The 13,594-nt window shown below is 48.8% G+C and overlaps 1 protein-coding gene across 1 annotated transcript in view; it reads right to left on the reverse strand.

Moving 5' to 3' along the window:
- Window positions 1–5,767: 5,767 nt before the first annotated feature.
- The window catches only part of KCNK15 (potassium two pore domain channel subfamily K member 15), a 47,530-nt gene continuing 39,703 nt past the window's right edge, over window positions 5,768–13,594 (reverse strand). Inside the window, exons 3-4 of the mRNA XM_019509728.1 lie at window positions 13,315–13,591; window positions 5,768–10,208 (exon numbers count right to left, since the gene is read on the reverse strand). Of these exons, the coding sequence (XP_019365273.1) occupies window positions 9,298–10,208; window positions 13,315–13,591 (1,188 nt within the window). The 3' untranslated portion in view covers window positions 5,768–9,297. The remainder of the gene's footprint in view (window positions 10,209–13,314; window positions 13,592–13,594) is intronic.

Below are 13,594 nucleotides of genomic sequence, written 5' to 3' on the forward strand. Positions count from 1 at the left end.
AGCTACAGATAGGCACTTTGTCATGCTGAATTTCCGAGTTACTGCTGCTCTTTTTTTCTCTCTGGGACATTCTCAGCTCTGGCATAAACAGGACCCCAGCTCCAAGTGGAGTCAGGAGGAGCCTGGCGGCCTGCCTCAGAGTCTGTTTTCATTGGAAGATTTAGTAATTTATCAAAGCTGTAAAACAGGGGAGCAGCAGTATGTTAATAACATGAAATATTATTTGGGGGTCTGGCACGCCCCCTCTCCTCCTGCAGGGCCATTGCAGGGCCAGCGCGTGCTGGTGCTGTACGTGGTGGCAGCAGAGCATGCGGCGGGGGCGCTAGGTGCAGCACCGCAGCAGTAAGGCATTGGGATGGCACTGCGGGATGGCAGTGCCACGGTGCTGCTGCTGTCACTGGTTGCTGCAAAATTAATTTCAGGGAGCTAAGTCCTGTTAGCCTCGGCCTTCTACCGTCTATGACAGCACCATAGAGCAAGAGGCCAAAGTCCCCTGCACCCTCATCTCTAAGCACTTGCCCTAGGCCACAAGCCCTGTCTCTTGTACAGAAAGGAGAGGAAGGCAAGGCCTGTGTGACCGCAGCAAGAGGTGTGAGTGCAGCATGTGGAAACATGCCAAGCTGGCTTTCATGTACTTAGCCAGGGCCACCCCTTATGTCCCCAGGGTCCCAAAAGGGTGTGTATGGTCTTTCCTATTGGGTCTTCTCTGGTGTTGGTGCCTGAGTGAGCTGGATTAACCAGGGTATGTCCACTCACACTTTACTCACACCTTTGATTGCAGGGTGGACATCCCCTCAGACAAAGCTCCAGACCAGTTACCTCTCACCAAGCCCCTGTGCTGGATGGAAGAGGGCTCTTCTTACCAGCTGCCCTATCAGCTCTCCTGCTGCGGGCACCTTGACCTGATGGTCGCTCCCACTAACTCTGTGCTCCAGGTGTCGGAGAGCACCCTGCATCTCTTCAGTCCAGCTGACAGCTCTGCTGCTCTTTGGGCCTGAAGAAAGCTCAGTTCTGCAGGACTTCTCCTAGTTTCTCTGCTGTGCAGGGGCTCAGCCCAGCGTGACACAGCACAGAGCCTCCCTATGGCAGGAACTGCTAGTTTCACCGGTGAGCTTCAGGATGCCTGAGTCCTTCCAACAGGTCCCTGATGTCCTGCAGCAGCTTGGTGACAGGCCTCAGGACCATGAGGGTGCCAGTCTCCCCTCACCCTCACTTCCTGAGTGTCTCCCCTGCAGACCCACCTCTGCCATTCCAGCTGTGTGTGGAGAGAGTAAAGGTAGCTGGCATCTTCTCTGCAGCCAAGATGATGAGTCTTTGGCTCTTTCCACAGCCACCACCACAACAAGAGGACATAAGAAGAGGCCACAGGGGCACAGCTGGGTCTCATATAATTGTGTTATCTGAATAACCACACAAGTGCCAGGCTTTGCTCCATGCATACAGCTGCTCTGGCTGCTTAAACACAGAACAAAGTGAACCTCACTGAAGGGCTCACAAAGTATGAAATGGGAATACTCTAATCCGGTGCACTACAACCTTGGATGCAAATATTATATTCTCCCCTCTGTAACTCTTTGTGGGCCACTTTACAGCCTGTACGTTCCTTGAGGGAAGGACTGCACATCTGTAAGTTTGAGATGCAACCAAAACAGCATGGCCTAATTGTGACCAGTACCAGAATATAACTGGGCACATTGTGGTTTCTTCAACAATTGCCCCTCCTCTCCCCACAGCCAGGCCTGACCCTCACCAGGGGGTCCTGTTCCTCCCAAAGGGGTGTTTGAGGCATACCGCACAGCCCTCCTTCTAGAAGGTGAAAAGGGCTGAATGTCAACTCCCTGGTAGCGCTGCCCCAGCCCTACTGTATTTCATCTCATTCGTGATGCTCTTTGGTATCCATCAGAACCAAAGCTGCCAAAGGCTCATCAAATACTAGTATATGAGATGTAGGATAAGTATTCATTCATCCTTACTGCCTGCATTATGGTGAGACAGAGTCAGGTTTAGTTCTTTGGGTTTTTAATTGACTTTTCCACTGGAGGATGGTCTGGAACTTGTCATCTCTCGCAGAATTACCTGCAGGCTCCCTCGCGGTCCCAGTATCTGTCCCTGGGCTCCAGGGAATCTCAGCAGGTTAATTATTTCCCAAACTCGAGGTATTTTTAGTCAGCTGGCTCTTCCTGTGTTTACCCACCAGATGGCACTCCCTCTCTTCAGATCCTGAGCATGTCTACAGGTTCTGGGCAAAGCAAGGATCTTCCCTGTCACTCATTTCATGAGACATCACTTCTAGTCCTACGCATGCATTTGCACATACTGCAGGAAGTTACTTACATTCAAAATACAAGGAGGTAGCTAAGGAAATAGCTCTGTGGTCTGGTGCACAGGCCTAGGGCCTGAAACACTTGGGATCTATTCCAGACTGTCATTCACTTGGTAAAATCACCTTTGCCGAGTCTGCCTCATGTTCCCCTTGTGTACAAGGACAAGGATATCTACCTTCTGCATGAAGCAATGGCCTCAAGATTCAACAGGGGAGATTTAGTCTGGAAATTAGAGGAACTTTCTGACTAGAGGGTGATCAAGCATTGGAACAGGCTACATGGAGAATTTGGGGAATCTCCATCCTTGGAAGTTTCCAAGAGCAGGTTGGACAGACACTTGGCCTCCCTGTGTCAGGGATGCTTCTGAGCAGGGAGTTAAACTAGATGACCTTGTAAGGTCCCTTCCCCCAGTCCTGTTTTCCTACAATCTTAAGATGGGATCCAACGATGATGAATGTTGTGGCTGCTGCAGCTGAGTTTAGTACAGGAAGGACTTGCACACTCTTGTAACATTCCTGAATTAATGTTTGTTCCTCTACTTGGATTTTAGGCACTTTTATCACTAGCAGGCTGGTGTGTGGTGGCAAAGTGGGAAGGCATGAGTCTGGGTCCTGCTCTAGATATCTGCCATATGCTGTCCTTCACCCACCAAGCTTTCAATGGGTACCTGGTCACTTGAGTGGCAGTCAAAAGCTGGCTGGACATGTTGCTGACCACTTCACTCTCTTGTGTGCCATTAGCTACAGAGATTGGTGTGCCTAAACCATGCTTGGCTGCTGGGCTGGCTGGACCTTTGAAATAAATACATGGACTCCTGGGGCACCCTTATGCACAGATACTCATAAGATGGCTGCCTGACCAGCCCAGTTACTTACTTGGGCACCTGTTAGGACTTACCCACAGTCCTTACTGAAGTCAATGGGTAGCTGTACACACCACAGATTTTAATCCTGATTAAATTAAATAGGTTTATAACATTTAAACTTATTTATTTTGGAGCCTCGCATCAGTGTTTGCACGCACTAGGTTTTCAAATGAATTAAGCTTTGGAGCATCGCATCTGTGTTTTTCAAATGAATTAAGCCTGGTCCCCAGATGGCGCTGCAGGAGAGCGGGACGTTCCAGTGCTGCCCTCCTCACCACACCCCTGGCCTGGGGCTCCCCACCCCATGCCTGTGCCCTGCCATGTAGCTGTGGAAGCTGGGAGCCAGCAAACCACACAAGAAAAGAAAAAATTGAAGCAATTCAAAAGCAAAAGCATTTTGAATGGTGAACTACAAAAAACTTGTAGTGCCATCTGATGAACAAAGAGGGTCGTTACACAGCTTTGAGTGCCTTTGTGTTTGTACGCAATGAATCCATGGACATGGTGGTTTAATTCCCAGTGAGCCAAACTAAACTATGTCCAAGGAGTTTTAGTTTAATGCACCAGAAATACTTTTAAAGCATCTGGAAATCCCACTCGTGCAAACAGGCGTGGAGTTGCAGCACAAGAAAGGGCAAAAAAAGTGGGATGTACAAAGGCCCAATGGAAACAGTGAGTGCTCCACACCTCCAACAACCTGTGCTCTCCTGTTTTAAGTGCATTTTGGAGACTAACCTCAAACCACCCACATTTAAAGTCACTGCCTACAGGAATTACATCTCTCATAGGCAGGGAGCAAAACCAGGGCGAACATGAAAGAGCCCTGCACCCTACTAGCCCTGGGCAGCTCTGCCTCTTATTTTTCATTATGTTGTTTGTACAGTTGGGATTCTGCAGGATATCTCCTGACCTTTCCTAACTCAGATTCTAAGAGGGAAGGACAAGCCGGTAACAACAACCTGGTGAACAGATGACTTCCATAAAAGCAGTAAGTCTAAAGCTACCAAAACACAAACCCTCCAAATGAGGAAAAGTGTACCAGCTTAGGGAAAAGAGTCTCTGAGCCTCTCACTCTCCCCTGGGTGCTGTACCAGCCTGCCCATCCTCTCCACTGGTCCCCAGCACTTTCTTAGTGCCCTGTTAGCTCTTGCTGCAGCTGCATCTCACACTGAAGGTTTCCTGACTAACCCAGTTATTCACCTATCCATAGATCAGTTATTCTCAGACCTTCTTTCAAGACCAGGACTCCTTTGTTCTAGGTACTGCACAGATAAGCAACGAGACTCTGCCCCAGTGTAGAGGGCTGATGCTTCTGGCTTTACTGAAGTCAAGAACAAAACTCCCACAAGCTAGAAGCCAGGATTTCACCCACTGGCTGCCACCAGTGAACAGAGACAGGTAAAAGAAGGGAGAGCTGTGGCTTGGTCTCACACTGCTTCCCACAGCAGGTCTTATGCTGTCTAATGCTGTGCTTCTGTCCAGTCTGGCTCTACATGCCAGTGCCTGCAGCTGGTTATTTACCTGGGTGAGAGCACACTGTAGTTACATACTGAACCAGCTCTGCCATACGAATTCATGGGCATCTTCATCCTCAAGGACCTTGTCCAATACGTGGCCACCCAGGGATGATGGCAGGTAAGATGACACAGCTCAGTAGATGCCTGGATGAATGCTGCAAAACCTGTTCACTCCAGCAGAGGTGCTAATCCCTGGGCAATTGTCTCTGCCAGGAGAAGGCTGGAGCATCACAGTCCCTGGCCTGCCCCGCTACTAGCCCTAGTGACCCCAACCACATTACCACTGCAGGCCATAGTGATTCATTGAGAGACAAGGGTCAGACGCTGGAAGCAGGGCAGTGCGGGAGGTTACACATGGCTACCTAATAGATTACCTAGACCAGGGGTTGGTAATGTTTTTGGGCAGAGCGCCAAATACATCTGCAACCTCAACTTGTCAGATGATGGTGTGCCAGGGGCAGATGGTGGGGGAGCCACAAGGGACCCAATCCTTTTGTGGCAGTGGAGCCCCAGCCCCTTCCCTTCCATCCACCCTCAGCAGCACTGTACCTCGACTCCTGGTGGCCCCAGGAGAACTTTTAGTATTGGGTCCCCCTTCGCCAGAGATAATGATAATAATTTTAAAATTGCCATTTTGGGGCTCCCTTTCTGTCCGGGCCCTGGGCAGCCGCCTGGTTGACCCATAACTGTGTGTGCAAAGCAAAATGCTTTGCTCAGGCACCCATGCTGGGGTTGCCTCCCCCTGAGCTAGTTTGTCTCTGCCAGACAGGCTAACAGAGGGTGCACATCATAGCCAGAGGCCTGATGCTGGCAGAATATCCTTGCAAAGATCTAGGAATAGGATTTGTAACAAGTTCACATGCAATCACACACTTAGAGCGACCACAGAATTGCTGTGAGTGTCCATCTCACTGGATGGCTGTGGTGCAAGAGAAGGCTACTAGATTAAATGAGCCCAAGTCACGGAAGGTGTTAACAGGAACCTGTCATTGTACAACACCAAACAGCTAAGCAAAGTCAGGATTTCAAGTACCAAGAGCTCAGCCTCCTCAGTCCCAGGATAAACCACCACCGTGAAAAAACTTTTATTAAAGATACAGAAAAAAAGGAGAGAAACAGGCAAAGCATTTAAAATGCACATGATCAATTAAGGCTTTCATTTTAGCAGTTCCTTTATTCCCTTTCCTCCTAGTTACAGAGGAAAATCCCCTGCCCCCTCCCATTTGGCAGTCTTTTAGATCTTTTAAATGGTAGAAACTGAAAGAAGTTAGTTGCAATAGAGATGCCATGGTCGTTATTATTGGTCTAGTCTGAGCCTGTTTCCTTGAAAACTAAATAAGACAAAAAAGGAGAAAGAAAATACCAAAACCAGAAAAATGAAGTTTTTCTTTCTGATGCTCTTGCAACCTTGCAGCAAGAGACCCAGCCCAGCACGCAGCCTTATTGGACACTCTTACCACCATGGGGTGGTGCAGGACACTGCTTTTGAGCTGCCTTTAGATAGCCTCACAGCAGTATTACACAAAATGGCTGGGTAATCCTGACTCTGTTAGCTGAAGGATAGGAAAGAAAGAAGAAACAGGGAAGGGAAGGAAAAGGAGACGCAAGAGAAAGGGCAATGGAAGGAACCCAAATCTCCCAATCCAGGGGTTGCTACGGAGCCAGTTAGTTGCTGGAGATGGCAGTCATCTGGGTCCCTCCCTTGGACTCAGGATGGTTTGGCCAACTCTCAAAATCACAATGACAAAGGTCCAAAAGTGGTAGTGTGGGTCCCAGGAGATGGGAAGGGACAGGAGCTGTGATGACAAAGCTCCCTTCTTTTAGCGTATCTGTTCTTCCTGGTTTCAATGCCAAATAATTTAGCTCAAAAAGTGGGTGATGGGCAGTTTTGTTCTCTCATTCCTGATGATTTTATTTTGGTGCACTGATTGCTGGGCCTGCACTCCTCTGGTTGACCAGACATGACTATAGCATGGTCCTTGGGTAGGAACACTGGCCTATGATTTGGATTAAACCAGGCTAACTGACTGATTTGATGAATACTTTATGTAACAGCTGAGTTGGGCTTTGCTACCATGGACTATGCAGAGGATTGGTGTTTGCACAACAGACCAACTCCCCTTTGTGCTTCTTTACTACCATGGGGCTTTCAGGCCCCTCGGCTCCTGCAGTCTTATTCCACTAAGCTCAAGGGCTGTAGGGACTTCCTTTTGCAGATTTATAATCCTAAATTTCATAGCCCTGCCTCCCTGCCCTGTCAATGCTCTGGCTCCAGAGATCTCCCAGGAAGAGGGCAAAACCTCCTGCCAAGTGCCTTGGTTTTCCCTCTACCCACTTTGAATTCTTTCCCCTCCTTAGGAGAAAGCTGAGCAAAGAAAGATGACCCTGGGGGGCATTCCTTGTGGAAATCTCAGGACATTAAGATGGCTTCCAAAGCACTGGAGAGGATGGCAGAGGAAAAAAGGTCACAAGGGCTTCACCAGCCCATATTGGGATGGAAGGAGAGGGAGCTCCTCATTCAAGTGAAAGGTCATCCCTCAGGAGGATTGCAAGGGTAAGGCAACTGCCCAAATGCCTGACCTTGTGCTGCACCAAGTCCTCTTACCTGTTTCCATGCCTCCCCTAGTGAGGACCATGGCTCTCCAAGACAGTTGCAAAAGAGAAAGGAAAGGGGAATACACCAGAGTCCCAGCAGACCAAGAGCCAGAAGCTCAGCTCCACCAAACACCCTGTGAAATCAAAGCTTTGCTGATTTACACCAGTTACACCCAAGTTTCACTGAGGGAGCAAGCAGAGATCCTTTTCTGGGAGAAAGAGGCAGAACACAGAGATATAGGTTGCAGTTCTGGGCCCTCCATGAGATTAGGCAGCTTTTGGGTGCTTCATCAGACTTGCCTTTAGTGCAAAATGGCTCTCATCGCTCGGAAGTCTGTACTCCAGACTACGGCTCCCAGGTGGTTTCATCCACCACACAAGAAGCTCGTCTGTTCCAAAGATACCTCGCAGCAAGTACCACACAAACACAGCATGGGGGGAGCTCATATGTTGGAACGAACATAAAGGTTTTGAGATGACTCCATGGTGGGACGATGCAGCGTGGTGCACCCTGGCTTTCCGTCTGGAAACTGGAGCTGGATCTGGAGCAAAGACCTTGTTTACCCTTGGTTGCTGTCAGAGGCACAAAGGACAGTGAGCAGGAACTGAAGGGTTCTTGTAACTGAGAATGATTAAGAATCATAAACTCTGCCGCTGAGTGCTGGGGGCATACCTGAAAGTGGGAAAACAGAAACTGTGGCAAGAGAGATACAGTGAGTGTTACAATCTGCAATCCCTCCACACTTAGACAGCAAGGTTAATGGGGCTTTTGAGACCTTCAAGACAGGTTTGGCCCTCAGACCAAAAGACAGGGGCTAGGTGCATTTAGGGCAGAAAAAGGCACGTTCCCTAATCTTGTTAACCTTCAACTAGATGTCAAGATTTGAAACCTAACACTCCCAATTCCAGCCCATCTTGTTCCCCACGCTGTCACCCAGTACCCATCGCAGGGGAAGGGGTCAGAGGGAGCAGGATGGTTTGTGTGTTTTACTCAGTCTTGTTGTGCGAGATCTCCAGGTGTCCCCTTGAAATCAGAGCACGGCAATCAAACATTGACTGCTCAGAGCCGAGGTCTGTATTAAGATTCCAACTAAAAGCAGTTGGTCCATCTGGTTTATGGTTCAGCTGGTTGGTGCACTGTCAAGCCACAGGACAGGTGCTTAAAATGGGGACTAAGAATGTCATTTAAATGGCCTGAACTGTGACACAGACATTGTGAATATTCTCCCCCACAACTCCACACCCATGCAGCAAATGCAGCACCGCTAAACCCTGCAGCTTGGCCATTGTACTGTGCTTTGTGATCTGTCCTCTTCCTTGCTGTCCGCTTCTGCCAGCTTTGCTACCTGCGCTTACGTACTGTTTGGAGTTTGCTTTGAGAGATTCTTTTATTATTATCACCTCAAATACAAATGATTAGTTGCAAACCTAAACAACTACATATTTCCAGTTTGGGGAAGAGTCCAAATATATGAGTTTGTCCCTAGTGGGACTGTGAATTCAGGTTTTTTGCAGTGAATTTTTGGATCAAATCTTTCAACCTGCCTGGCTATAGATTTACACCATTAACTATTGGCAGCCTAAGGGTTAACCAAAACCCGTTACCATGATGCGATTTGGGGTCTGTTTGTTTGTTTTTATAAGGCAAATCCAAAGCAACGATTCCACCCTAGACACGAGACCCACTCCTACACTTTGTGCACTCTTTCATTTGAATTCCAAATGCTTCAGCCAACTGCAAAAAATATGTAACTTGATTTGACCTTGTACCCTGCTAAAAGAGATGATTAGTCATCAGCAGTATTTAAAAGATGCTTTTGGACAGCATATAGTGTAGCTGGCTGGCAGCTGCTAGAGTTGAAGCTGATCTAAAAGGGAGTGGGGCAGAGGAGAAGAAATGAGAGCAATAAAACGATGAGCTGACAGCTCAGTTAATAATTTATCATCAAAATATGACTGCAGGAGCAGAATACAGTTCAGAGTAAAAATTCCCTCTTCAGATAGATTTCCTCCGGAGGCGGGAGTGGCCCCTGCAGCTGGGGCTGTTGGAAGATAATGTGCTCCCTGGGGAAGAGAACCCAGTTTGATCCCTGGTGCTCAGGGAAACCTCATCAATTTTGTAAGAAATGGAATTATAGTACACGGGGTTGGTGTGGCAGCTGAGGGTCTCGGGATGGGAGGGTGCAGGGCTTCCACATAGCCGAGGTCTGTAGCACAGGCACGTGCAGAAGGAAGGGACCCTGGTTGCAGAATTTGAAGACTGGCGCCTCTGTCTGTCAGTGTCTTCCTGGATCAACGGGATGAGGTTCATCTGGCTCGTCCTGTCTTCTGCAGGTAGAAAAATAGCATTTCTGCTCTTACTGTCTTCTTTCAGGTGGACATTGTTCCTGGCTCTCCTCAGCGATGCCCTCTCTTCTGCATCTCGTCTCTCATCTTCTGAGTTCATGGTCAAAAACCTAAGCACGACCAAGTTAAGGAAGGCTCCAATCACTGTCAGGCCAACTAAAATGTACATGAAGCTGAAAGCCACATAGGGCGGCTTCTTCTGCAAAGCTTCGTTCTTCTGCAGAGCCACGAAGTCCCCAAACCCAATAGTGGTCAGGGTTATGAAGCAGTAGTAATAGGCGTGAAAAAAGGTCCAGCCTTCAAAATAGGAGAAGGTGGCTGCTCCAATGCACAGTGTGCCCATGCAGGAGAGGAAGCCAACCAAGACCATGTTTTCCATGGAGACTTTAGTGGTCTTCATGCCCAGACACTTCTTAATTTTCTTCAGCAGCAGCCGGACGACTGTGTTCATGCGTTCCCCAAGACTCTGGAACATAACCAGGGTGAGGGGGATGCCAAGGATTGCATAGAACATGCAGAAAACTTTGCCAGCATCTGTGCCGGGAGCAGCATGCCCATAACCTGCAAAGGAAAGAGAAAGGCAGGCAATGCTTAAACACACAAAGAAGCAGTGGAATCCCACAGCCAGACTGCGGGCCGAATTCCAGTTCTGGCAGAACTGCTGGGAAGAGGAGAGAGACAGTAAGCAATGCTTGCAAACAGACTGGCGCCCTACTGTTCATGCTTACTGGCCTTAGGACTCTATAGCTATCCGCAACATCCGGCTTAACATTTCTGCATCACAAGGATTGCAATTTGGTATATAAAGAACTAAGGGGCCCCTTCTGCACTCCATGAAAGTCTCTGAGCTTTCATAGGAGTCATGGAGGGCAAGCTTAAGGCACAGCTACATAGTCAGAGGACTCTGCTAGGGAGCGCCACATTGAAGTAAGTCATGCCCACTCTGCATGCCGCACCCTGAAAGAGCTGTTTTCTTGGGCATGCTTATGGGGGCATGCCCAGCACCACACTAAGGGTGGTAACATGACATCTGTTTCAGGGTACAGGGATCGGCCATGGTGTGCTTCACTGCAGTGCTCCCTAGCAGTTCTTCAGCGGTTGAGCTACGACCATAACATCTGGTTTAACTCTACTGACTCCTATGGACTTATTTCTGATCTATGCCAGCACAGCTGAGACAAGACCCAGACCAAATTACTCCCTTGCCATCCATTTTCATTTTTACTGCTTTATATATAAAGAAACATTTCCTGAGTCTCCAAAACCTGAGCTAGGGAAAGTGCAACATTTTCTGTCCTGATCAAAGGAGTTTAATTTCCTTGCTGTATTTTACGCTTTACAGCCGTAACTGTTTGTCAAGGAGACAAACAGTTCCAGTGAGATCATAACAAGGTGCTCATTGCCATTCTCCGGCTATTCGTGATTTTGCACCACCTGACTTAATTGTATATGCTACACTGAAATTTGTAGCTTCTGCCCCAAATGGATGAGTAACTAACTCCCCATAAAGGAATGACACTGTATCACGCAAGCAGCCAGGATAAAGGGAGGAGTTATCAAAAATCTTCTATGTTTGAGAAATTAATAGGGATAGAACCTTTTTTTTTTCCAGACAGGTTTATAGCCTAGAACAATACCCATTAATTGAAAACGGTTTGGTAGCAGTTCATTCCCCATGTGGTGGTACAGGATTTTTAAACCAATCATTTAAATTTCTCACTTTTTTCAGTTATGCAAATGAATGGTGTGAAGAATATGGGAAAAAATGCACATCCAGAGACATTCTATTTTTAACTCAATGCTACAGACTTGGCTTCTCCTACACTTGCAGGGGCTAGGGTTTTGCAGTTGTTTTTAAAGAACCTGTCAGTTTGCCACTCAGGAAAGATCAGGAGCTGATTTACATGTGTCTTGGGTAGATCCTCCTGTGTACCTTCCTCTGCAGGAAATTATTGCCTTGAAGTCAGGTCACAAATCAGAGTACTACACGATCACTGAATGTGGGAAATTCATGACTGCAACATTTGGAGGGGGAGAGTTTCCAGTTGGGATGTCTATATGCCAACAAAATCAAATGAGATCAAATTAAATTTTGTCTAGCACATTTTTTGCTGAATGCAAACTGGAGTAAGAAGCAAGTGATAGGGAAAATGATCAATCTTTACCATAATATCTGGCTGCTATTACCAGGTCCTAGGATACAGGAGGATGCTGCGAGAGCACCTAGGTGAGAAATAGCTATCACAAGTGACACTGGAGAAACAGCTGTTGTGCCCCTCAGCTGCTCTTAAAAGAAGATATGACAGATGCTTTCAAAGTGACAACGAAAAAGTAAACATAGCTTTGTTAATGTTAAACCTCAGATTCAGGGCCTGGATCCAGTTAAAGGGATCTGATACACCACTATTCTAGGAATGAGGGATATACACAGTGTCGGGGGCAAAACCTTAGGCATCTTATTTGTGAGGTTCAGGAAACAATCATACTTCTAATTATGAAAGAAAAGCAAATGAAGTGCCTGCCTGAGTAAAAATCACTATCATCTGTCACAAGGATATGGGTTATTTCCTTGAAGCTGGGAATTCACCTGATTGTGATGGGCATGACTTAAAAGCCAAGCTCTCTAAATGCACAGCTGGGCTCAGGTCATGTTTATAATCAATGACGGAAAATACACAGCACCTACACAATGCTTTCCTACTGCACAACCGCTTGGTATATTTTAGCTGCCGTACTGCTCAGTGGGGTGCACCCCGTTTTATAGAAGTAAGCAATTAGTCTGGTGACAGCATGTTGGCAGAGGCTGCGACTAGATGTCAGAACTCGGCATCAAGGCCATGTTTCCACATAGCTCAAACAACACAGAGGGGCACCAGGAGCCTAGCTGGGTTATGTGGGCACACTCAGAGCCAGTCGCCTGAATGAACTGAAGGTGTGATTTTAAATGGACTGGTTAAATTAAATGGAGCTGAGCCCGCAGGAATTCATTCACAATCTGAGCGGCTCTACTTCCCTTTGGCTTAACCCGCTTGCGCAGTAAACAAAACAACGCAAACGACGGCCGCTTTACCTCTGATTCGCAGAGCCTTCGGGGGGATTTACCGCGGCTTAATCATCCCCTCTGAAAGTTAATTTGGATTACATTTCCCTGAGCGTCCCCACACAGATAAGCCTCTACGACGTGACGCGGAGGCTGACGCTCTCCACGCTACAGTCAAATGACCCGACTTGGAGAAGACGGGACCAGGCGGATCCCAGCGCCCAAGCAGTCGACAGGGCTGGCGCTGCCCCCCACTGAAACGTGCCCAGTTCTTGGCCACCTCTCTCAGAGCAGCAAATTTAGACCCGTCCGTGTGCACCTGTTACCAGAAACCAGAACGCACCAGGCCGGTCCCCACCACGGCTCCCCTCCATCCCAGCCCGCTCCTGCCGCCTGCGCCTGGGCTTTTGTGTCTGTGAGACGCTGGCGCGGCACCGGTCCTCGGGGCTTTGCATTTCCGTCCCCGCTTCCAGCCCAGCACCTCAGCCGCTGCTGCGCCCACTGAGGCGGCTTCGCAAGAAACCCAAGGGCGCCGAAAGTTCACCTGGCCCCAGAGATGCCTGTGGCTCCGGCCGGCCTGTCCCGCCCCCCACAGCCGCGGAGAGCGGCGCCGCGGGCGGCACTCACCGATGGTGGTGATGACGGTGATGGCGAAGTAGAAGGAGCCGGCGAACTTCCACTGGCGGCCGGCGCGGTGCGGCTCGGCCTGCAGCACGAGGCGCTCGAGCTCGCAGTAGTCGGCGGCCGAGAAGCGGTACTTCTTGCGCAGCTCCCCGCGCTTCTGCTCCAGCAGCCGCTTGCGGCCCGTCTCGGCCTCCGACTCCAGCGCATCGAAGACGGCGGCGCCCACCAGCAGGTAGAAGAGGATGCAGAGGATCAGCGACGCCGTGCGCAGGTCCTGCCGCTT

Source organism: Gavialis gangeticus, unplaced genomic scaffold, assembly GCF_001723915.1.
Source record: "Gavialis gangeticus isolate Ggan-Ray unplaced genomic scaffold, GavGan_comp1, whole genome shotgun sequence".
NCBI lineage: Eukaryota > Metazoa > Chordata > Crocodylia > Gavialidae > Gavialis > Gavialis gangeticus.